Source organism: Scyliorhinus canicula, chromosome 9 (assembly GCF_902713615.1).
Source record: "Scyliorhinus canicula chromosome 9, sScyCan1.1, whole genome shotgun sequence".
Classification (NCBI taxonomy): Eukaryota; Metazoa; Chordata; class Chondrichthyes; order Carcharhiniformes; family Scyliorhinidae; genus Scyliorhinus; species Scyliorhinus canicula.
Window position 1 is genome coordinate 19,823,583 of NC_052154.1, and position 26,847 is coordinate 19,850,429.

A 26,847-nucleotide genomic window follows, 5' to 3' on the forward strand; every position below is an offset into this window, starting at 1 on the left:
ATATGTGTATGTTCACATGGGAGAGAGAATATGAATGCAACTGTGCTCATGTGTATGAGAAGACAGTTTACATCTGCATGTATATGTGTGTATATATAGCGTGCCTGTGTGTATAGTGTGCTTGTATATATGTCCATGTACAGTATGTGTCTGTGCATGGAGAATGTATATATGTGTATATGTATGTTTGCGCATGTGAAGTATACAAATATGTACATGCTTGTTTGCATGTGGAGAACATATGTGTCTGTATATGGAGTATATGTATGTGTATATATGTGCTTGTGTGTGTGATAGGTGCAAATTTGTGAATATGTGTGGTGAACGCATATATGTGTAAGTGTTTGAGTGTATTTATGTGTAGTGAGTTCTGCATGTATGTACATATGTAATTGTGAGTATGTATATGTGATGTTTAATTATGTTTCATTGTATATAGAGTTTATATATGTGTGTTCCGTGTGTGTTGTTGGTCGGAGAAGGAAGGGAGAAAAAAAAGCAAAGGATGGAATGTTCTGGTCCCGGCCACTCGGGGAACCGTGTCGGGCAGAATGGAAAATCTTACAGACCCGCAAAAGGTCCAAATTGGGTGGGAACTTTCAGGCCACACGGTGGGCAAGGCTGGAAAATCCTACCCAAAGCTTGGAATGACTTGGCTCCAAAGAGACAAGAAAACAAGTTCAATTAACAGCTGTTCTTATTCTTGATGTCTTTTCATCACAAAACCAAAATTGTATTCCAGCCAACATGAAAAATAAATTGGTGCATTATAATTAGTTACACGTATTGGCGCTGAAAATAGGCAGCAATCTTTAGAAACTGGTGCCTGGTGGTAACCATACAGCATTACAAGCTGCACTGGCTGCCAACGCCATAATCAACATTGGGCCGATTCTGTTGCTCCCTTACATTGTAGCAAGCGGAAGCATAGGCAGCAGCCAGGACCGTAAATGGCGTCACTTGAATCATTACAGGTGTGTTTTTGCCCCTGTTTAAAAAGCAGTCAAAGCAACCCCCCTCCTCTTTTTTAAACAAGGCACTTCATTTCAAGGAATGGGAATTTAAGCACTGAATTTAAGAGCAGAATTGAAATCCAATCCAGAAATAAGGAGTATTCTACACAGACATAGAATGTACAGTGCAGAAGGAGGCCATTCAACCCATCGAGTTCGCACTGACCCTTGGAAAGAAGACCCCGCACAACCATCCTGACCCCGTAACCCCACCTAATCTTTTTGGACACTTAGAGGGCAGTTTAGCATGGCCAATCTACCTAACCTGCACATTTTTGCTTTGTGGGAAGAAACCGGAGCACCCAGAGGAAACCCACGCAGACACGGGGAGAACGTGCAGACTCCACACAGTCAGTGATCCAAGACAGGAATCGAAATTGGGACCCTGGAGCTGTGAAGCAACTCTGCTAACCACTGTGCTACCATGCTGCCCCGTGCAGCATCTTTTAATGGTTCTTGATCAGCCAAAATGAGATTAGTATAGATTGGTATTTGATGGTCGACATAGACATGATGGGCCGAAGGGTCCATTTCCGTGCTATATGACTCTACGACTCTCTATGACTCAAACAATCTCCAAAGTCGCCCAAGTGTCATTATTCCTAATTTGGGTTCTTGTGATTTCTTGCAACCTCTGTGTGAGAAGAGTCTCCGAAGGGATTAGTTTTAACCATGGGAGAGTGGGGTTCAGCCTATCTGTTATGTATTGTGGCACACTTCTGACGTTGTCAAGGGACTTTAGATTTTGTTCAGAACAAGAAGGTGTTTATTAATAAAGATTAACTTGGTACAGGAGATTTTGCAGCATGAGGCTGCCCTGGAACAGACCGGAGCTGCTACTCTGTCCCTTGCATGTTTCGTACAAGGTTTCCAGGTGTATTCTGGAAGGGCCTCCACTCTCTGGGGGTGATCACTCACTCTCAGTTCCTATTGGTCCCTCAAGTCCGGTGACCCTCTTCTGCTGTGCTGTCTTAAAGAGACAGACACCACAAACACTGCACTATCCTCTTTGCCATAATCAACAATCTGATAAATGAGCCAGAGATGCACACAGTACACTAGGCCAGTCTATTGTTACTGAGCTTGGCCGGCATTGGAATCTGAAAGAATACATGCCCCTGTCCCTAATTAACATATTTCTGGCTTTATCTTTTTTCAGCCTAAACCAAAACTCCCAGCCATATTCATTGCAGGCAGGTGTCCATATGGATATAAAAGCATTTGCCACATGTACAGAGATGTACTGGCAGGTTGGGCACAGTGAAATGTCACTGGCAATCCGCAGATGCCCGGTCTAGCCATCCGTGTTGGTGGGACTTACAGTGCTTTTGTTATTGGCATTGCTTGAGGGATACCTTGGTCAGGACACTTCACTCAATAATGACTTTCCCATCCCGAGAGGTGAATAGGACCTCTGTTTAATATCTCACATGAAAGGCAGCGGGGCATCTTAAACCCTGCCTGATCCTCGGGGCCAACTGCTATTTTAAACATCTTGGATTAAGGGATGGAGATATGAAAGGTGGAATTTTCCCTAAATTTTTCAGCGTCAGGCTCTGACTGAAAACTGACGGGAATCTCTCCAGGCGCACAGTCGAGTTTTCAGACCAGATTTTCTGGAAACCCGACAAAATTAAATCCTGGGGCATGGTTTACGGTATCATTGTGGTGGGGAGGGGGGGGGGGCTGATAAAGTCGCAACACCGACCTTACAAAAATAAGGCACCCTGTTCCCCCCCAGCATCGCCCCCAACCCCGCCAGAAGCAACAATTCAACCACACTCGCCATGCTCACAACCGCAATCTCGGTGGCACTCTCCCCCCTATCCCCCACCACTGCCGCAGTCCCGCGGCACTCTTTCCCCTCACAGGCATCAGTCCTCCACAACACATATAAGGGGAAACCCTCCCATGGAAATCTCCAGAGGGACTGCCCTAGGCACTGCCCTTTCGCACAGGTTGGCACCGCCAGGTTGGCACCGCCAGGTTGGCACCACCAGGTTGGCACTGCCCAATTGGCCCAGGTTGACACTGGCAGGTTGGCACTGCCAACATGGCCATGCCAATCTGTGCAATTCCCCCTCCCCCCATGGGGGCTGTACAAACCTTGGTGCCCCTGGCGGGTTCCCTCCGAGTGCTCCACGGTCTTAGTTAGCTGTCGTGAACCTCGGCAATGGGTATGAATATTTAGTTCGGGGGGGGGGAGGGTGGAAACATATGGCTATGAAACCCTTTGATCATATTTAAATTTAGTGAAATTCATTAAAATGAGCTTCACTGGCGAGGGGCGGGGAAAATTAAGAAACGTGATCTCGTCGGCGAATGAAAATGTGTAAACTAGTGAGAAGTTCTGAAGTAGATTCAAATATTTTTCCCTTCCTCAAGAACAGGGAACATTAAGGGGAAGTGGATTCAAAGACTTTCAAAATTAGAAAGGATTTTTGATGTGGTAAATGGCAAAAGTCTTTTAATAAAACATTTGGGATCATTACTGGAAAAAATAATAGAGAAGGGTAAGAACATTGGAAAAGGGGTAAATTGACATCATTTTCTGAAAATTGACATCATTTTCTGAAAATTGCCAACCATTGAGCTTTGTTATTGGGTTGCTTATTTTGTTGATTGCCTTATTTTGCTAAATTTCAAACCGCTAACCTTTGACTGGCACTTGTTACCTTCCCTGTGAGGCAAAGCAGTACTGCGAGAAAAAAGGAACAAGGCAGCCCAAAGTGGAAGGAAAACTGGCAGGATTATGAAATATCTAGACAAGTGCAGTCAGGTGAACTGCCTGACCACATTCCAAAATTTCCTTTGGGCAGATGAGTAATGTTAAAACTCTCTGTCATTCTTTCAAAACCATGTCAACAATCCCACAGATCATGTTAGTTTCCCTGTGGGGCAGGACAGGGAGCAGAAGAATCCACCACCTTTGAGCCATCAATGTGTCTTTCTAGCCTAAAAATGGACCCACAATTTGGTGCTGGCCACCAGGACTAAACTGAAATGGACAGGGCTCCAAACTCGACATGAAATCCTGTTCCAGGAAACCTCATTCCTGCAATTTTAAAGCTTCGCAACTAATAACTTGACTTCCATTTACATCCATATTAACCACTTGACATTTGTATCACTCTAAATGAAACTTTCGTTTCCACTATTGCCAATAGTATTGTGGATAGCATTTTGTCCTGTTTTAAGTATCCCAGTATTTACTTCCTTAAACTTCTCCCATTGAGGGCTAGGTATTATTTGAAGTGAAAAGTGCTCCTTCAGCTAGCACTCTGGCATTGAGATCCTCACACAACATTGAATACATGAAAAATCTTCAAATACACAGCCAAACCACACATTCAGCACTTGAGGAATGATATCCTGGAACATTATTGTGCCCTTTCTCATAGGCGCCAGCTGAAAGCTGTGCATTGCACCATTTTCTGTTTGTTAACTTGTTGGTACCTAGCCTAGATGTTTAGCGACTGACTATTCTGTGCTTGAGGCAATCATAGCCCGACACCCTTGGTTCCTTCAAAGTAGCGATCCATTTACACATTCAAAATAAAGAGGGTGCCAACTTGATAGGAAGGAGGAAAAAAAAGTTTGGACAGATCTCTGACTCCATTAAGTCATATTCTTCAAATTGAGAATACAGAAGGCATTGGTAACATCTCGCGACAGGACACTAATAATGCACGATCTTCCTTTTAAATTGGACAGCCAACTCTGGGTGGGATTTTCCAGCACTTCCTGGCAGCAGGATCTTCTGGTCCTGCCGAAGATCCACCCACCCCCCTCCCCCGCAGCGGGTTCCCTGTCCTGTCGGCAGGATGGGTGAGCCACGCAAAATTCCGTAGGCACCGGAAAATCCAGCTGGTGTTCCAACTGCGAGCTGCCTCCACTGCTGGAAAACACGCTGCAGGGTTGGGTGGAGGAGAGGGGGGGAGGAGGCTGGAAAATTCTGTCCTTTCTGCGCGAGTGTTCAATTCAAGAACCTTTGATTGGGTGCCTAACAATGATCGTTTTAAAATGACATCCATTATATATTATACAGCATGAGATGATTGGTCTTGGAGGTGCTGTGAGACTTTGGCCCCAATCTTCAACATTTTCCTAGTTCCAATTGTAGACTCTGGAATAATGGTATAAATTATGGGAAATTATCATCTTATTGCCATAGGTTTTTGTACACTTCCCTAGAATCCTGAGAACAGAGGAAGCCATTTGGCCCATTGATCTGTACCAACCCTCTGAAAGAGCACCCGACCTAGGCCACTCCCCCGCCCTATCGCGTTACCCCACCTAACCGGCACATCTTTGAACACTAAAAGGCAATTTAGCATGGTTCCAACTAAAGTACATCTTTGGACTTGAAAAGGAGTTGGACTGCTCATCCATGTAAAAATCTTCCTCAGTGTGAAACCAGTTCTACTCACTCTTTCAGGTTTTCAAAGAACTTTTTGTTCCACTTCTCCTTGGCAATGGCCTGAGCAATGGCACTGGGGTGAAGATCCGTGTCAAAGTCAAACACAGAGGAAAAGGCCGTCCAGCTGATGAGAGAATAAACAAGAAAGGAGAAATCTGGTCAATTTTATAAGAATAAAACTGAATGTTTGCTTTCACAGACACCTGGGAATTCCCGGCCCGGACACTGACGGGCATTGTCATGGGCAGGGTAGGAAAATCTGGAGAACCGTTCTTGTCCTGCTTGGGAAAATGCCCATCGGTGTCAGGGGCAGGAAAATCCCATCCATGCGCTTCAGCGGATTTGACAAATAATTGTGTACACAGCTTTTCAAAGCTAGTTTCAGTTGTAACACTCTTACACCTAAGTGAGAAGTTATGGACTCAAATCTTACTCTTGGACTTGTGTATGTAGCTCAGACTTGACGGAGTGAAGGATATGCTTCTGAAGATGTAGATCATTCAGATCTGGCCTCAAACCATGGTCTCACTTGATTCTGGCTAATGTCCAGTCAACAGCTGTGAAACTAGATGAACCCATCATGGGGGCTAGTGGAAACTTACTACATGTCAATTGGCTGTTATTTCCAAAAGATGTGATAAATGCAAGTCTAACAAGCAGAGGGCATTAGACAAAAATATTTTATGATAATATGTCTTAATGCATTCAGAGGATTTCAAAAGACATTCTTGGGCATTTGCCACAATTAGCACTGTGCTCAGGAAAGGTCACTAGAATCTGTCACCTGCTATAATGACAACTGTAATCTCAGATCAGGCCAAAAACCATATTGCCAGTGGGTGTGAAAGTGACCATAGCTATGTACTTTTATGCTGTGGCTCTTTCTCGTGTGGAACTGGATATACAGTATTTGCAACATTGCGCAGTTCCACATCTACTATCACAAAAGGGAAATTACTAATCCTCTCTGTTCAAAGACAGCTGAATGCATTTCTTTCTCTTATGGCAGAGAAGCAGGCAGAGTGAGCAAGCTGCTCTGTGAGGAATATAGGTTTACCTGGGGTGCAGAGTGCCCCTGACTGCACATCACTTTGTGGGTCACCTCTGGGATGTACTGTAACTGTAACTTCCTGAATGTTCAGCTGATTGTGCAAACATACACAACAAACGTGCAAATAATTATGGCTTAAACTATGCACATGTGGGCAGCTGAAACCTGCCATAGATGCATCTGACCACACAATGAAGACACCCTCCATCGTGTTGTGCAGCACTACCACTGTGATAAATGGAGCTTCAAACCAATCGAGCAACTCAAGGCTGGGTGGGCATCCATGAGATTCTGTGGGCCATCCGCAGCAGCAGAATTGTATTCAACCACAATCTGTAACCTCATGGTCCAGCATATCTCCCACACTACCATTACCACCAAGCCAGAGGATCAAACCTGGTTCAATGAAGAGTGCAGGAGGGCAGGTCAGGTGTCAACTTGGTGTAGCTACGAAACAGGACCTTTTTTGTGCCAAACAGCATAAGTAGTAACAGATAGAGCTAAACAATCCCACAATCAACAGATGACATTTAATCTCTGCTCCATCCAGCCGTGAACGGTGGTGGTCAATTAAATAACTCACTGGAGGCTCCACAAATATCCCAGTCTTCAGTAATGCAGAAGCCCAGCACATCTGCACAAAAGATAAGGCTGAAACATTCACAATAATCTTCAGCTAGAAGTGCTGAGTGGGTGATCCATCTCGGTCACCTCCACAGGTCCCCAGCATCACAGAAGCCAGTCTTCAGCCAATTCAATTCACTCCACATGACAGCCAGAAACAGTTGAAGGCACTGGATACTGTAAAGGCCCTGACAATAATCCGGCAATAGTACATTGAGCTCCAGAATTTACTGCACCCATAGCCAAGCTGTTCCAGTACAGCTACAACACTGGCATCTACCAGGTCATATAGAAAATTGTTTTGGTATGTCCTGTACACACGGAACAGGACAAATCCAACCCAGCCAATTACTGCCATATCAGTCTACTCACGATCATCAGCAAAATCGGGGGTCATTAACTGTGTTATCAAGCAGCATTTCCTTAGCAATAACCTGCTCACGGACGCTCAGCTTGGGTTCCATCAGGGTCACTCAGTTCCTGACTTCATTACAGCCTTGGTTCAAACATGGACAAAATAGCTGAATGCCAGACATTACGTGAGAGTGACTGGGAAAACTGAAATCAATATGAATGGGCAGAAAACTCTCCGCTGGTTGAAGCCATACCGGGCTCAAAGGAAGATGGTGTTGGTGTCAACTACCACAGCTTCAGGACATCACAGCAGGAGTTCCTCAGGGTGGTGTCCTTGGCCCAAACATCTGCTTCATCAATGACCTTCCTTCTACCATAAGATCTGAAGTGATGACTTCACAATATTGAGTACCATTTGCAACTCCTCAGATGCTGCATCAATCCGTGTCAAAATGCAGCAAAACCTGGACAATATCCAGGCTTGGACTGACAAATAGCAAATAACATTCATGCCACACAGTGCCAGGCAATAACTTCCCCCAACAAGAGAGGATCTAACCATCGTCCCTTGACATTCAATGACATTGCCATTTCTGCATCCCCCACAATCAAAATCCTGGGACTTACCATTGACCAGGAACTGAACTGGACTGGTCACATAAATATTATAGATACCATGGCAAGTTAAAGGCTAAGAATCCTGTGATGAGTAACTTCCCAAAGCCTGTCCACCATCTACTAGGCACAAGTCAGGAGTGTAATGGAATAGTCTCCATTTTCTTCGTTAAGTGCAGCTCCAACAGCACTTAAGAAGTTCGACACCATCCAGGACAAAGCAGCCCACTTGATTGCTCTTCCTTCCGCAAACATTCAATCCTTCCACCACCGAAGAACAGTGGCAGCCGTGTGTACCATCTACACGATGCACTGCAGTAACTCACCACGTTTCCTGAGGCAGCACCTTCCAAACCCACAACCGCTTCCATCAAGAAGGGCAAGAGCAGCACATACCTGGAACACCACCCCCTGGAGATCCCCCTCCAGGCCACTCACCATCCTGACTTGGAAATATATCGCCGTTCCTTCACTGTCGCGGAGTCAAAATCCTGGATCTCCATGAGCCTACGCCTTAGGGACTGCAGCGGTTCAAGAAGGCAGTTCCCCACCGTCTTCTCAAGGGCAATTATGAATGGGCAATAAATTCTGGTCTAGCCAGCGATGCCCACATCCCGTAAATGAAAATGTTTAAAGTACAATTACAGCGAAGGTCATGCTGCCACAAGCAATGAGATCTAGCAGACCTTGGCGTGCTAAAGCAATACGTCTGCTAACTGGATCAAGGTTGGCTCAACAAGTGTACAAATAGAGTTGGCCACCACTTCCATGATGAAAAAGATGGGCATCAAGCTCTGCACAAACCGCTGTGCAAAGGGGATGCCAGGTTCCTCTGTGTCCATCTTGTCAACCCACCTCTCATCCATTGGCTGATTAAACCGTGAACCTGTGTTTATGGTCTTTGTTCATCTCACAAATAAGGGCACCCAGGTCAAATGTTTTAGTATTAAACTGGTTGAAGTGACTGATCATTTACAGACAACATTTTGCATCCCTCTGGGTGACATCAATAAGAAGTGACTTAGTTGCTCCGAATTCAAACCCAATTCTCCAACATCCAGCCTGAGCCTGAATTGGGAGGTTAGTCACCCCACATGATGGCCGGGATTCAAGTGGGTGGACGTGAGTACAGGTTTTCGACCAATAATTTGGACCATAAACGAGGTGTCTACAGCATGAGGTGAAACAATTACATAGTCAGAATTAGGATAGTCAAGGAAGATGGGTGAACTCTGTGGAAGGGCATTTAGTGAAAACCGGACCCCTACCCCGGTCAGTTCTGACACACTCGAGATGAAACCTAGTAAGAGAGAGAGAATAAGTAACAGTAGAGAACTGGCAGAACTCCTAGCCTGGGATTTTCTCGACTGGGGTAAGCTCTGGGGCTGGATTCCGTGTCCCGCCACGCCATATTTTTGTTTTACCCAGCCGGCGGGATGCTCCATTACGCCAGCTGGTCAATGGGGTTTCCCATTGTGGGGCAGCCCCTCGCCGTCGGGAAACCCCCGGGCAAAACGGAGCATCCCGCCGGCGGAGAATCCAGCCCCCGATGCCAGGACTATATGCTGCCAATTAAGCATGGTGGACTGGCTCTCCCTGCTGTTTCACCAATCACAGGACTGACCATTCTGCAGCTTCTGCAGTGCCAGTTAGAGGTGGTCACTGATAAGGCTGAAAGATGAACAGGAGGGCGCCTCCATTTTGAGGCATCCTCACAGGGAAGGAAGACAATTTTCCTACCAGGTCAAGCAGGTTTTTGATGGGGGCATCTCCTGAAGTGGCAATGGAAGGTTCCAGAGGATGCCTCCATTTTGCATCTCCCTTCCTTAGGGATTAATGGCTTCAGCTCCAATGGCCGGCTCACTCATGCAACTGAAAGCCTCCCCATGCAGCAAGGGGCCACTCAGTCGCTGGCAAAATGATGGCGACCAAAGAAAATGCCCCTTGATTAGTCTTTTAAATGGCCTCTGCTTCCAGTCGGCAGCTAAGTTACTGTCCTGATGCAGCTGCCCTAGCATTTTACCAGCCTCTCACCTCACCTCCAAGCTCAATCCTTGGGTCTGATAAAATCTCGGCCCATGGATTGACCACCACAACATTCTGGTCGAACTGCTTTCTGACCATGTGTGTCATGGGTCTCCAACACTTCTTTGCACTTCCTCCACTGTGCCCTCTGGCAGAGTGTCTATTGGGAGGCAGTGACGTAGTGGTATTGTCGCTGCACTTGTAATCCAGAGACTCGGGGTAAAGCTCTGGCACCATGACAAACGGGGAAATTTGAAAAAGTCTGGAATTAAAAGTTTAATGGTGACCATGAAACTGTGTCAATTGTTGTAAAAACCCACCTGGTTCACTAATATCCCTGAGGGAAGGAAATCTGTGGTCATTACCTGGTCTGGCCGACATGTGACTCCAAATCCATAGCAATGCGGTTGGCTCTTAAACGCCATCAAGAGATGGGCAATAAATGCTGGCCCAATCAGCGACACTCTTGAATGAGTTTCCACTTCTGACTCCTGAGAAAGGAACAACCAGGCAGATTTCCAGGAAACTTGCATCCGGCTCGCCAATTGATGAACTGAATGCCTTGGATTGCATAATAATGTCCAGGTTGTCCGCAACAGCTGTTTCTATTATTTAACATGACGGAATAAAGCAACCCAAGGCATGTACGAATAAGAAAACAAAAATTGGAGCAACTTCTCTGTGTGTGCCAATATTTGGTCTTGATCTACATAGAAGTGAATCCTGCAAGGATCTCCACTTCCTTTTCCATCCTCTGTCACCTCCCCTTTAAGTAGTGCAAGCGACCTCAAAGTGCTGTTGACTTACTTTAACTTGTGCTGGCTTCTCACAATTCTGGGCTCCCTGCTGAATGTGAAGCCGATTGAACAGCCTGGCGAGCAGTGGCTCGATGCAAATTCATCCCTTATGTTTTATCCTCCCTTCTGCAACCAATTCCCAGTTTAGAAATTCAGAATGTCCCACTCTGTCCAAACGGAGGGGAAGTGGCTAATCTGTGCCATCGGAATCCTTGGCCACTTGAATGAGTTTCCATTTCTGACACCTCAGAAAGGAACATCCAGGCAGATTTCCAGGAAACTTGCGTCCGGCTCTCCAATTGATGAACTGAATGTCTTGGATTGCATAATAATGTCCAGGTTGACCGCAACAGCTGTTTCTATTATTTAACATGACGGAATAATAAAGGCATCATTTTCCACAGCTTTGCTTCACTATTTCATTTCTCTCACTCAAAAGAATATTCTCAAAAGTTTACAAAGTCAGTACAAATTTGTGTTTCTTTCCCCTCCCCTTGTTCAAAGAAGGATGGAAGGAAAATCTCAGCAACTGAAGGCAAGCCAGCTTAACCTCAGTGGTGGGGAAGCTTTGAGTAATGACAGGCTGGGACAGCATTCACAGTCCAACAATTAATTGAAGAAAGCAGCATGGGTTTGTGAAGGGTAAATCATGTTTAACCAATTTCATGGAGGGCCTTCATGAGGATAATCCAGTCGTTGGGATGGCCATGGACTTCCAAAAGGACGATTGATAAAGTGCCGCAAAGCAGGCGTGTTGGCAAAGGAGAAGCCCAGGGAATAAAAGGGACAATAATAGAACAGACGCAAAATTAGCTGATTGAAGGAAGCAGAGCTGGTGAACAACTGAGCTTGGACTGGAACACAGTAGGTAGTTGGGTTCCGTGAGGCCAACATTGCTACCCTTTGTTTATTGCAAATATCTGCTTGTAGATGACTGGCAACCAATAACTTATAACAACAATATTCAGTTTGTTCAGTATCCTGACCAACACTTACATGCTTCTACTCTGCCTGCACTCCAGTGAGTGCTCCAAAGCCCCTGTCACATGACCCTTTAAGTAGCCATTCATGGTATCATCATGTGACCACTTGGTATACACGGGTGACACAAGGTTTGGAAGTATTATTTACTGTGCAGAAGACAGAGATGGACATTGAGAGGACATAGAAAGGCTGGTGGAATTGGAAGACACTGCGGACACGATTCTCCGCCCCCCATGCCGGGTGGGAGAATAGCGGGATGGCCTCCCAACATTTTTCACGTCCTCCCGATATCCCCCCCCCCCACGCCCGACCCACGCCACGAATCGGCGCTCGCCGTTTATTACGGCGAGCGGCGATTCTCCAAGGTCGATGGGCCGAGCGGCCGGGCAAACACACTTGCTCGCTGCCGTCGTGAAACGGGCGCCAGATGCCCGTTTGGGGCATCTGCGGGCCCGATTGGCACGGCAGTACCACGGCTGTGCCAAGGGGGGCATAGGTCCGCGATCGGTGCCCACCGATCATGGGCCGTGCGTCCGTAACGGATGCGCTCTTTTCCCTCCGCCACCCCGCAAGATCAAGCCGCCACATCTTGCGGGGCGGCTGAGGGAAAAGACACCAACTGCGTATGCACGGCGTTGTCCAACCTGCGCATGCACGGCCGACATCATCGGCCGCGTCAGCCGGCATGACGCTTGACATGCGGCCTTGACGACGGTTGTCAAGGCCGCGCCGCCGTGACGCACGGGGCCGCACTCCTAGCCCCGCCCGGGAGGGAGAATCGGCACCGGAAGTTGGCATGAAGGCTGCCGTGGGTCACGGCCTGTCCAACGGCAGCCTTTACGATTCTCCGCATTTGCGGAGAATCTCGCCCCACGCAAGTGAAATGTAATGCAGAGGAGTGCGAAGTTACACATTTTGAGAAGCAGAAAGGGAAGAACTAACATAAAATAAAGGACACATTATCATGTGTATGTGGGTAAACGGGCAGAAACCAGTAAATGTGGTAAGCCAAATTAAGAAATTGGTTAATAAGGCATCCGGGATCCTGGACTTCATGATGAGAGGTAAGGAGTACAGAAAATAGGAGGTTATGGTGAAACACTGACGAGGCCTCAACTGGAGTGTTGTGTCCATCTCTGGGCAGTGATCCTAGGAAGAATGTGAGGGCATTACCAACGGTGCAGAAAATAATTCCATAAACGGTTTTTGGTGACTGCAGTTATATGGGAGAAGCTGGCATTGGTTTCCTTGGAGGCAAGAAGGATGAGAGGAAATTTGCTACAATGTGCTGGAAATCGTAAAGGGTCTGGATAGACTAGAGAGGGGCAAACTGTTCCGAATGTGGAAGGGTAGAGAACCAGGAGTCACAGATGTAAAGTGAATGGGAAAAGGACCAAATTCCACATGAGGGAAACCGTTTTCGTGCAGCGCATGTTTAGGATCAGGAATACACTGTCTGAGAGGGTGGTGGAGGCAGGTTCAATCCTGGATTTCAAAAGCGAATTGGATAATTAACTCAGGAGAAATGAATTTCCAGGGTTGCAGTGGAGCAGCAGGAGGGTGGAACTAGCTTGTCCAACATAAACCAGGCAGAATGACCTCCTTCTGCTTGTAACCATTTTCGAAATCAGCCTGCTTGCAAAAGAGGAATGTGGCTAACCACGCTGATTAATATTGATTGTTCTTGTGCAGGATGGTTGAACGCCACAGCAGCTCCTACTTAAAAGTCCTCAGCAAGGATTTCCATTCAGAATTATTTGTTTGCCATCAGGAGCACGCAAGCAGGCCATCCCTCCCCTCACCCCATAGAAATTGTAGCATTTTCATCTCTAGATTAGTTAACTCAACGCGCACCACGAGTCAAATCTCGGTATTTCTTTGTTAAGGTCTTTTCTGCTACCTGCTGCATAAACTTAGAGATGTTTCCGGATTTAGTTCAGGTGCAAGGCCCAGATTTTTTTCCCCCTGTCTTGGGTGCACAGAGATGGGAGAATTCCCAGCTCCTCAAACCCAATCTGTAAAAATGGCTGTCCAGCCTCATGTCTCACCTCGCCCCTCCCCCAACACGCATCCCTTACTCCACCCATACCAACCCATGCCACTTCACGCCCTTCCACCCACGTCCCAATCTCTCATACCATCCATGTCAAAGTATGGTCCTGCCCAACCTATGACTCCTTACAGCCCCTATGACAGTCTATCCCCTAACACCCACCCATGGTCCTTTATAGTCCCTATTGCGAACGCATATTGACCTATAATCCCCCTCCACACACAAACACCCCCCCCCCCCCCGCCTCCCCCACCACACACAAACACCCCTCCCCCCACCACCATGGTCCTTACACATACCACGCCAACTTGGCTGGCATTCACCAAGGGCAGGCCTCATCCAGAGATCAGCTTAAATAAAGTTCTAGCAAATAAAGTTACAAGTGTTTATTGTAGACTTCACAATATTGAAAAAAATATCCTCATTCATAAGAATCCATTACTTTCCTTCAACTAAATAAAGCCTTATAACTAACATTTCATTCAAGTGCCAAATCCCCTATTGCAACAAGCATCTGAATTCATAGCAGCACCTGGGCACAGTGGTTAGCACTGCTGTTTCACAGCACCAGTGACCTTAACAGGTGCTCCTGACAGTTTTAACAGGTCTTTTTTGACAGGATCCTTCAATAGGTATTACTTTTTAATATAAATTCAGAGTAGCCATTTCATTTTTTCCAATTAAGGGGCAATTTAGCGTGGCCAATCCACCTACCCTGCACATTGTTGGGTTGTGGGGGTGAAACCCACGTAAACACGGGAGAATGTGCAAACTTGACATGGACAGTGACCCACAGCCAGGATTGAACCTGGGACCTCGGCGCCGTGAGACTGCAGTGCTGCAGAGAGGTCTGTTGAGACCTAAAGTGAGCTTGGCAAGAATAAGTTTCTGTATTTTTTTACACACATTTATGTCTCTTATTAATAATTCCAAAGGACTCCTTACCTTCCCCATAATGCTTCAGGAGGTACTTTCCCTCTCCAAAGGGGTATCCTGGCTATCTAAATAAATCCACAAAGTTCAAACTTTCTCTTATCTGGTCTAATCTGCACGCTTATGTTTCACATTCACGACTTACCAAAATCCCAGTTCAGTGTTGGCAGCCACTGATTTAAATGGTCAGTTGACTCCATAAATCATGCGTGCACAAAACATGCCCCCTCACCATTCCCGTGTTACAATTTTGGGCCACTTCCACCACAAAAATCTGTGCTGGAGGTGTTTCACAAACAGGATCCTTGAAGCAACTTTTTCCATTAAATTATCAACTTACATGAAAGTAAACTTGACATGCAGAAGCTCCCCTTCCTCTTCAGTCCAGTTATCTCTGTAGAGCCCCCTTCTAAAGAGCAAAGACATAAAATAAGGCAAGTGAAAATCTAACAGAGTACTTGCCAGACATAATTGTTTCATAATTGCCTCTGTTGGTGAAACTTCAAGGGGGCATAATTGAAGTGAAGACTAATGAAGATGAATTGCAGTGGCAACACATCAACACACACACACACACACACGTAAATGTTTTCAAATCCACTGAAGCATTGCACCAATGGCCTGAACCAAACAAATGTATTTTGTTCCCAAGAACACCAATGTGAATCTATAGAAAGATTGGGGATTATTGTTGCAATAACAACGTGCATTTATACAACGCCTTGAACCCCCATGGTGATTCACAGGGGAGTTATCAAATAAAATCTCATCCTGATTTGAATACAAGAGTACAGGACAAGCGATCAAAGCTTTGATGAAAGAGGCAGACTCTAAGGAGGGTCTGAAAGGAAAATGGAAAGTTTAGAATGGAAATTCTATGACCGGAGCGGCATGGTGGCATAGTAGTTAGCACTGCTGCCTCACAGCTCCAGGGTCCCAGGTTCAATATCAGCCTCGGGTGACTGTCTGTGTGGAGCTTGTACTTCTTCCCATGTCTGCGTGGGTTTTCTCCGGGTGCTTCGGTTTCCTCCCACAGGCGAAAGATGTGCCGGTCAGGGGGAATGCTTCCTGAGTGTCCAAAAGGTTAGGTTGGGTTACTGGGTTACGAGGATAGGGGGGGGGGGGGGGGGGGGGGGGGGGGGTCTCAATGCCCCGAATGGCCTTCTTCTGCACTGTAAATTCAATGATTCTACCCAGTAGCTGGTGTTGGCGCAGGAGTGATTGAAATCGAGGATGCGCAGATAGCCATAGTTGAGCGAATGCAGAGATCACGGAGGGTAACAGGGCTAGAGGAGGCTACTAAAATATGAAAGGCACTATCACTGTGATGCTGAGAGTATCTTGGTATACTAGCTGTGCGAAAAGTTTTAAACTCCACTCCTGGTGGAAGTGTTTGCTCAATTTAAGAACAATAATTTGAAGTAAATTTTAGCCGAACAGGATTCTTTTTTAAATCGTTAAAGCTTTTAATTTTGCATTTTGAAGAGGTAGCGAAAGTTGGATTGAATTCCAAGGCAAGGACCAGAGTTTCTCTCCAGTAAGGCCTTCCTATCCCGCCAGTAGGCTTCCCAGTGGCGATGATGGGTGGGGTTGGGTGGGAGAGGGGGGGCCTCAAAACACCCCATGGTCTTTAAAAATGGAGATTGGAAACCGTTTTTACAATGAGATTTGTTGACTAACACCTGGGGGCTTCTTGAGAAATCCAAGGACTCGGCTTAGATGTATCTGTCAATTACTCTCGTGTGGTGTGTCCAACCACAGCTTGTCTGTTAATTCATGTGTGCCCCATGTTAATTCTGAATGTAAGAGCATAAAGTGTATATGTATAGTAGCTTGTTTTACTTCTCTAACTTTGTGTAATAAAGTTTGTTTCTGTGACAATCCTATGGAATTGGGTGGCTTTGTTCCAAGAACTACTTTAATTATGTTGAACTCACTTCCACAGGAAGTGGATGAGACAAATAGTACAGCAGGAGCTAGAAAAGTAAGCGAGGGAGATAGGAATACAAAGATGTACAGGTAGGGTTAGATTGAGTAAGGTGAGAGAAGGGGCGGCACGGGGCACAGTGATTTGCACTGCTGCCTCACAGCTCAAGGGACCCGGGTTCAATTCTGGCCTCAGGTGACTGTGTTTGCACTTCCTACCCGTGCCTGCGTGAGTTTCCTCCGGAGCTCCGGTTTCCTCCCACAGTCCAAAGATGTGCTGATTAGGCTGATTGGCCCCTTAGGGTCCAAAAGATTAAGTAGGGTTACTGGGGCAGGGTGGGGGCATGGGCTTAAATAGGGTGTTCTTTCTGAGGACCAGTGCAGACTCGACAGGCTGAATGGTCTTCTTTTGCACTGTAGGGATTCTATGAAAGTCTTGATAGTCCCAGATGATCATAGGCTGCTTTCCCCTTTGAGCAGGGGAGTTGACTGGTGGTGATTCAACCCGAGGAACTCCACACACGCAAATAAAAATAATGATTTATTTTGGAAACCCAACCTGTTTTTGCCATTGCCCATAATTAATCTTATTATTTTGACATAATGGCGGACAACATTGTGTGATTGCACAATGCAAGTTGCCAGATGTAGTGCTAGTCATACTTTACTTGGAATGATAGCATGCCACGTAATCCAGATGATTCCTTGTATCAGAATTCTTAAAATACAGGAACTATGAAGAGCTGCGGTTATTTCCTTTCAAAGGAAATGGAGGAAGCACAAGTTGACCTAATTGCGAAACAGGTTGACACAAAAACGGAACCAGGTGAATCACTAGCTGTAATGAATGCCATAAATTGACACAAATGAAAGATCAGGGTCTTGTTTCGTTTCAAATTCATTCATGGGATGAGGGCGTCGATGGCAAAGTCAACATTTATTGCCTATCCCAAATTGCCCATGGGAAGTTGGTGGGAATTAAAGACGCAGAAAGGAAATTGGGCAGTGGAATATTTTGCACAGATTAAAACAGACCAGTGAATTTGTACACCAGGAAATTCGCCAGGCGATTTTCCCACGCTGAAGTAAAACAGAAAGACGTGTTGAGGCAACAACAGTTTCAGTTTCCCAAATATTTCTTATGGGAAGATCTCACAAATGAGCATGTCCAGCAATGGGCAGAATATTATATCGGTGTGTTAAATATCTGTGCTTGAACCACTGATGTGCATTTTCCCAGGCAGTATTGCAACAGGAGGGCTATTTTGTGATAATGTATTCGATTGAGTGTGAAGGGTGATGCTCAATCAAAGACTCCAGAAGCGAGATTAAATGACAATTGAAGGCTTTATTGGACTAGATGATTCCCCCAGCAGAGCAGGTACAGAATGCAGCAGCTGGGGAGACACAGACTCTTATACTCCGCCTTACTGGGCGGAGCCAGCAGGCAGGCTTCACCAATGATCTTGCTGTCTCACACACCAATGGTCTAACAGCCTCAACCTGGGTATCGTAATACCCCTAATACCGACTACCACAAAGGGTATGGATTTTTCTCTTGTATGTTCGCTATGAGCGGAATGTTTTTCTTATTGACTTCAGGAAGCAGGCATTCCAGTTTGCCTGCATGCTGTAGAGTTTTAACCTTTCTGTTTTTGAACTAGACTGGTTCCCCACCCAGACGTCAGTCTGTTTGAGTAGCTTGGCTTTCAGAGAGGCAGGAACACTCATGAAGAGAGTGCAGGGTGAGTACAGTCTGATCCCTAACCCTGAAGGAAAAGTGTCTCAATCCCAAATACCGAGGGTCAGGATGGGGGATGGGGGTGATGGGGATCGATCGAGTTAGAGGTGAGGTGTGATCATGGAGAGAACTCCTGCTTTTCCTGGTGCACAAGGAGTGCTGCTTGAGCCCTTGGCCTTCTCTCCATGACTATTCTCGTCTCGATGAATTTGGACCTGAAAAGCAGGGGTTTTTTCCCCATAATTAAAAGGCCAACCTGCTTCTGAGAGGGGTTTGGGCCCGCACCGTGTCTCACCTCAAAAAGATCCAAAGGTTATCAGGGCTGTGATTCTCCCAAATTCTAAGCACCGCTGGCAGGGGGAACGCCAGTGTGTTTCCCGTTGGATGTGGCTGCGATAATCAGTTGCTATTCAACGGCACTTGGAAACGTGTTTGGAGAAGGTTGGTTTTTCACAGGCCTTGCAAAGGGCAGATCCTAAACTCGCTGACAGGTCCTCCCACTCAGAGATCAAGGACGCACTTTCTCAGAACACCATTGCAGCCCCCAAAATCTTTGGAAGCCCCCCCCCCATCCCACCCTCAAGTGAGCGACATCCCATTATGGGCTCGCCAAATCCCCCCTCAGGCCCCTCTCCCCCTTAAGTCCACACCCCTCCAGTTCCCCCGCTCCATCCACTCCTTGACATTACCAACTTGGACTCCAAGGAGGGGGCAAGATGTGAGTACTACCTTCTCTTCAGACTTGCCCATGGGAAGTTGGTGGGAATTAAAGACGCAGAATTAAAGAATTAAAGAATTAAGTACTTATCTTCAGACAGACAACCTGTCTTTTCTCGGAAGCTTTTCAAAGCCCAGTCCCCGCTGGTATGGACCAGGGGAAATTGACGCTCATGGACCTTCCAGCTGGAGGAGTGGGGGCACGGGAGTGGAAGCATACCGGGAAGTTGCAACATTCAGCCTCAAACCTGGTTATTATATTTAAATGCCTGTAGATCAGCTGTAGTCAGGTTCTTGCTCACGCTGGCCACAAACCAAATTAGACAAGGCCCAGTGGACCGGGAGACCCGCAACGGGTTTGACGCCCAATGGAAATCCTATTTTGGAACTCACACGCGATTCACTGGGTCATCGGGAATCTCGTCCGGCGTTATTGGCCCCGGATAATTGCTGTCCAGGTTCCTGACGAGTTTGGAATGGTTTCCTATCTTGTCAACCCAGTAAGGAGCAAATAGTTTAACGGTTTAAGTAATAATACACCTGGATATGAAATGTCAAGTCTCCATCAATTATATCTTTATTACTGACCTCAGAATTCCGCTGAAGGCAATTCGCCATCGCTGGTGCGGTTCAAGAACCTCCAGTTTTAGGCCACCTGCACTCCAGGAGTTCTTACTGTCCACAGAAGTGATTGTATCAGGATGGATTGGATGCTGAAAAAAACAGTTTTGCCAGAATGTTGACCAGAATATGAAGCTAACTGTGTGATTTGCTTTACTTTCTGGATGGTCATTGTTCATACTTTATAAAAGTTCATGCCAAAATATAATGAATGGACAGGTTATGGAACACTATTTAGACATCATCTATATCGAAATCTACTTCAGCGCTGCGAATTAAAGGCCTTGCATTAATTTTCACCATCCTTACATAGTGGTCCCTTGCACAATGCAAGGTGTTGGGGAGCGGAGCTCTGTAGTGCAGACGTTTGTGAGTGAGCAATGCAGTTGTGTTGAAAACGTATGTTCTTAAATCTCTAAGTAAATTATTAACTTTTTCCTGTATTGTATTCAAGTTCTTGGAACAACGATCCAGACATCGATGATGTGGAATCTCCTCTTTACCTGGATGCCTGATGAGCTTGCAGCCGAGGGTGAAAGAATGGCCTGTCCATTGCCTAGATGGTGAGCCCTCAGTTATGGCAGGTAAGCAATGAACATATTCACCAGATTAAAAAAAAATAAATTTAGAGTACTCAATTCATTTTTTCCAATTAAGGGACAATTTAGCATGGCCAATCCACCTACCCTGCCCATCTTTTGGGTTATGGGGATGAAACCCACGCAAAGACGGGGAGAATGTGCAAACTCCACACGGACAGTGACCCAGAGCGGGGATCGAACCTGGGATCTAAGTGCCGTGAGGTAGCAGTGCTAACGCACTGCGCCACCGTGCTGCCCTATATTCACCAGAATTGACAGAATTAACCCATAAATTGCTACATGAGTGAATTAGAATACTGGTGTTCCCAGGACAAAATATTTTCACAATTTACCCTAATGTTTTATGAAATTATATGAAATTAACAGAAGTTTCATTTGCTCTAACTGGTCTCTGCAGGTGTTTTATGCCTTCCAAGAGCCTCTTAATCTAAGTGCATCTTGTTCTTTTTTCTCCCTGATGTGTTTAACCGACTTTCCCTTCAAAGCGTCAATGAAATTTACATCAACATATTCTAGTTACACTCTACAAAAGTTATATTTTAAATACATTCCAATACCAATTATATTTTTCCATTCACTATTAACTTGGTTTCTCTTTGGGAATGCACGCTTTTAGCTGTTTATTTAACTAAATGGCTGCACATGCATAAAAAACATACAGGAACTTACAATGTTTTCCTGATACCTTTCATCCATCCATATTTAGATAAACTATCCTTCTTAAAGAATTATTGAATCATAGAATTTACAGTGCAGAAGGAGGCCATTCGACCCATCGAATCTGCACCAGTCCTTGGAAAGAGCACCCTACTTAAACCCAATCCTCCAATCTATTCCCGTAACCCAGTACCCACACCTAACCTTTTTGAAAACTAAGGGACAATTTATCATGCCCAATCCACCTAACCTGCACATCTTTGGACTGTGGGAGGAAACCGGAGCACCTGGAGGAAACCCACTCAGACACGGGGAGAATGTGCAAACTCCACACAGTCACCCAGAGGTCGGAATTGAACCCGGGTGCTTGAGCTGTGAGGCAGCAGTGCTAACCACTGAGCCGCACCATCATGGGCTGGATTTTACTAGGTGCTATGTTCCCTGCCCCTCAACTAAAAATCTAGCTGGGAACCTACCTGTGAAAAGCTGGGTGCCCCTCAGTCATTTTATGCACGGTGGCATTTTAATTGGTCAGGGCAAAACATCTGCCCCCATCCCGCCTGTAGTGCTAGGGGTACCAGGTTCGAGTGGCAACCACTGCTGGCACTACAGCTAGCTCCCAAAGAGGAGGATGTTAGGGAGAGCAGACTGAAGTTAACGTTGGTGCATCACCGAGCTCTGGCTGGCGGGCGACAGCGAGGAGAGAGAAGGGGGTGAGTGGCCATGTTTTAGAGGCTGGGGAGGGTGGCATAACCTTGGCAAGAGCCTCCGATGTGGCACAGGGATACCCAAGGAGATTTCACCACCCCCGCACTTTTCCCAACACCAGATCACACTATAAAATCAGTCAGACTATCCGCTTGGTGTGGGCCTCCCAGTGCTACAGGTAAAATAGCAGCGGGGGAAAATTAACTATTTAAATGGCCATTAACAAGTCACTAAAAGGGTCAATAGGCTCTTGGGTAGATGAGTTCCTCGAGGCCTCCAAAGCGTCCCGTTCTCCCGTTCTCCCCCCCCCCCCCCCCCCCCCCCCCATCCCCCCTCCCCACCACCATTGGAGGCTGGTCGGGTTGGGTGGCTCGGTGGTAGGGATACCACATGTTACATTTCTGCAGAGCCCAGCACCAACCCCCCCCCCCCCCCCCCCCTCCCCCAACTACCTCCCTTCAAACACACTGGCACGGAGGGTAAATCCCATCCCATGTTTTGAGACCCTTCAGGTTCTGTTAAGAAGCAGGTCAGAGCATTTTGACTAGTGAGTCTAAAACTGTGAAGCAAAGTACTCTGGGAGCTCATGAGATGGGGAAGGGGGTTAGGGAGGGCAACAAGCAGAGAGAAAAGGAAGCCAGAGAAACAGCGCTTATTTGTACATTCTCAACCATCCATGAATGATGCTGACTCGTGTTCCCATAAGTTAACTGATGTTTAACATTTGACTTTTCATTTACCTTTCCTTTCCCGCAACAACCACCAAAACGAGATTGCAAAGTTTCTGTTTGTAAATACCCAGATTGAATTACTTTGTAAAATCCCGTGTGAACCATATACTTCTTTCAAACTGCTGACAGTACTCCCATATAATTAAACTATGAGGAGTTAAGGAGAGCAAGTCTGGGCAACACTGAATGCTCTTGTGGGTTTTGCAGGCTCTAACTGCATGTCTCCCAATCATGAATCTAGATCTTGGGGATAGAGTTTAAAAATAAAGGGGGCGGGATTTCATGTTCCCCGATGCCATATTTTACGGCGTAACCGCTGCAGGTCGTCGCCGTGCGCATGCGCGGCCATGGACCCAGCCATTCTCCAGGCATCTATATCGTGGGAGCTGGGAGTTTTGTGCGGCACGGCTTCTAGTCCCTCACCGGTCGCAGGATTGGTGAGGGGTCGATGCCTATTTTTTTTGTCGGAAAACGCCACAGTTCCTCCGCACTTCGTCTCAAAAATGGTGAATCCACTTTGGCGCAGTGGGTTAGCACTGCTGCCTCACGGCGCCGAGGTCTCAGGTTCAATCCTGGCTCTGGGTCACTGATCATGTGGAGTTTGCACATTCTCCCTATGTGTCACCCCCACAACCCAAAGATGTGCAGGGTAGGTGGATTGGCCATGCTAAATTGCACCTGTACTGGAAAATTGAATCGGGTACACTAAATTAAAAAATATATATTAATAAAAAGTAAAAACGGTCAATCCAGCCCAGTGTCTCCCATTAGAGATGCAGATGAGGAGGAACTCCTTCTCTCAGAGGATCTTTGTCTTTGGCATTCTCTTCAACAGAGAGCAGTGGAGGCTGTGACATTAAATCTATTCAAGTGGAGGTGGACAGATTTTTGATCAATAAGGGAATGAATAGTTTTGGGAGGCAGGCAGGAAAGTGGAGTTATACAGTCACAATCTGATTAGCCATGGTTTTATTAAATGGTGCAATGGGCATGATGGGCCACATGGCCTATTCATATTTCTTATGAATCCAAACATGTTTAAAACTTCAAATTGATCCAAAGCTTTGGCACAGGTCATATCCAGCGGGAGGATGGAACAAAATTCTCTGCTGAACAATTTTCCTAAGATTATATAGCCAGTTTAAAGTGTGGATGACCAAGTTGTCACCTTTCGTTTTCAGCTACATGGAGATTAAGCCAGATCCAACTCCTCCCCGCGATCTGCTGATGGTTTGATGGAAAGAAATTTTAATTGGACACGCACTAACCTATCAATTCTCAACACTGAAAAGCCCCCTGTGACAAACATTTCCATTTCTTTTCTAAAATCCAGTCCATCATTCAGAGTTCAGCATTAAGTGGAACTAAATTTCCGTTTCAGCAAGCTTCACGGGGCCTCATGGTGGTTAGCATCAATGCTTCACAGCTCCAGGGTCCCAAGTTCGATTCCCGGTTGGGTCACTGTCTGTGAGGAGTCTGCACGTCCTCCCCGTGTGTGCGTGGGTTTCCTCCGGGTGCTCCGGTTTCCTCCCACAGTCCAAAGATGTGCGGGTTAGGTGGATTGGCCATGCTAAATTGCCCGTAGTGTAAGGTTAATGGGGGGATTGTTGGGTTATGGGTATACGGGTTACGTGGGTTTAAGTAGGGTGATCATTGCTCGGCACAACATCGAGGGCCGAAGGGCCTGTTCTGTGCTGTACTGTTCTATGTTCTATGTTCTATCCCTTTCATTACCTTTATTTTCAACATGGCTAATGGTGTGTTTTGCAAACTCCTCGATGTGTTCAAGAGATAGGGGTTTTTCTCAAAATAAAGAGTTGCCTGACCTGAACTTGAGCTTCTCCAAATCCTCTCGCATGTGAATCAGCGGGAAAAATGCAGCTGATATTTTTCCTCCTCGCTAACACACACATACTGAGGCTCCAGCGACACCTACCCTGGCTGAGACCAGCTCACTCAATGCAGGGCCTCCTAGTGTGTACAACTCCACTCTCGCTGGCTCCAGCAACCGAGCCCGCAGGATAGTTAGAGCACGCTTTTTCTTCACGGGGTATTTATTTAGCACTTTAATAAAAAGAAAACAATCGGCAGGAGACCAACTTGCTGGAAAAATACGCAATTGTATTTATGCATAAATTGCACATGTCCTAGAACCACGAGGGTTTACCTGAAAATCTCCAACTCCTTCGACTCGAAGCAGGACCCACATCTCACAGAAGTCGTCTGGCTTCCGGCAAACACGAACAGCGAAGAACGTTTTATCCACCTCTGTGAATCCCATAAAATAAACAGAGTCGATTGCCTGTAAAAATGCAGAAGCAAGTAGGGTTTCATCAATGGTGCTAGTAAGACTAAAAAATAAGCACTGCACCAGAACACAGTGGAACCCGTATAGAGTGCAAGGCACTCACATATATAGTTAATCTATTTCCCTTTACTGCACATAGGCACAGTATTAAAAACAAGGACATCAAAAACAGCATGACAATACATACATAGAAATAACACTATGGGCACAATTTAACAGAAACATTTCTTAGCACCAGTGACGCGAGAATGATTGCAATACTAAATGAGACTCTTTTTTTGGCCAGGGCAAGCAACATCCCTCTGAGGCCACAATTAACGCACTTCCTGAGCCTCATGTTTAAATGCCGCTCCGATCTCTCAACCTCTGCCGGACTCCCCACTGCGGCCTCTGGATCCCAGTCACCCCACCTCACATCAGAGCACCTCTGGACCCGATGCACGGCATGGGCAACCTGGCACCTGGGAACCTTTGCACTGCCAGCCTGACACCCTGGCTGTGCCCCTTTTAGCTTGACAGTGCCAAGGTACCCGGGTGGCAGCGGGAGTGCCAAGCTACCACCCTGCTCAGAGCCCAACCACCCTGGCGCCTCCGGTGACCTGGGAGACCGGTCGAAGTACCCATGTTTGTGTCATGGCACCATGGCGAGGTCTCCCAGGCTCTGGTGTTCATTCCTGGGCCTCAGGAGAATCTGATGCCGACATATTGTAATGAAAATAATAGCTCACTTAAATATGTAAATGTGCATCTCGTCCAGCGAGGGCTAGATCCAGCATGCGATGTCTCGAGATGTTCACGAGATTTGTGATGTTCAGATTGCTTCGTGAGATCTCACCAGATCTCACGAAGCAATCTGAACATCACAAATCTCGTGAGAGGGAATGGCCTCGTCGCGTCACCGAGTCAGGCGCGGCAAGGCTGTTCGTTCATGCCCTAAGTATAATTTTTGGCGCAATCGGCTTGATGGCTATGTTGCCAAGATCGTGGCGTGTATTTAATGGCATTTGCTGCCAAAAGTGAGCTCCCACGGGTGTCTCTCCATTACTGCCTCGCCGTGTGATTTGCCAGATTCACGCCTCAGCGTCTTGCCGCTACCAATAGGGAGCTGTATTTAAACGCTCCGTCACCACTTCTCCAGTCAACACACAAGCATGGCTGCGCGCTGTCCAATGCACCACTCAATGACACCATAGATGGCAATATGGGCCTCCTTGTACTGAGTCTCCGCCTTGATCTTCGCAGTGGCTTCATGAGGACCCTTATCCCCCATGAGCCAACCCGTCATCCTGAGGTGGTCTTTTAAGACACTGGGGATCTCGGAGTGTCCCAGGATGTAGCTGTCATGCACGCTCCCCAAGAAGCACATGATCTGGAGGCGGTGATTGCACACAAATTGAACATTCATGGAGTGGACCACTTTCCTGTTATCTCAGTGTGCGCAAAGCAACACGCGTGCCATCAGTTGCCCCGGACCTGCAATGGCGGAAAATCCTGCAGCCGGGGAATGTTGTCAGTCTTGGTCCAGCACAAAGTTGACAAAATCTGCAGCCCAGGCATATAGATGCACTTGTGGGATGTATCTTGGCAAATACTGCACAAGTCCCCACTCGAGCCATGGAATGAACCCGTTGCATAAAGGTTCACGGCTGCAGTGACCTTCACAGCCACAGACAGCGACTGCCCTTCTCCTCCACGTGGTGCCACGTCCGCAAGGACATAGCACAGGTGCTGCACTGTCCGTCATCTCCTCCAAAGACCAACGACACCTGTAAACCTTGGGCCATCGCTGGCATCCCCCCTCTGGATTCCTCCTCAGCCTACCGGGCAGACAGGTCTTCAGGATGTGCGGCAGCCCCCTGTACATGGGGTGCCACCTCCAGCCTGTGCCAACCGTGCTGCCACCTTCTCCGTCCCCTGGCTGCCCATGCGTCCCCCAGCATCGCGAGGACAGCATCTGTGGGACTGAC

General features: G+C 46.7%; 1 protein-coding gene across 2 annotated transcripts in view; it reads right to left on the reverse strand.

Moving 5' to 3' along the window:
* LOC119971132 (putative phosphoenolpyruvate synthase) overlaps positions 1 to 26,847 on the reverse strand; it is a 167,233-nt gene that overhangs the window by 114,379 nt on the left and 26,007 nt on the right. For both annotated transcript variants that reach the window (XM_038806299.1, XM_038806297.1), the window contains exons 2-5: positions 24,740 to 24,874; positions 19,842 to 19,966; positions 15,210 to 15,278; positions 5,444 to 5,557 (exon numbers count right to left, since the gene is read on the reverse strand). In XM_038806299.1, coding sequence (XP_038662227.1) covers positions 5,444 to 5,557; positions 15,210 to 15,278; positions 19,842 to 19,966; positions 24,740 to 24,874 — 443 coding nt within the window. The remainder of the gene's footprint in view (positions 1 to 5,443; positions 5,558 to 15,209; positions 15,279 to 19,841; positions 19,967 to 24,739; positions 24,875 to 26,847) is intronic.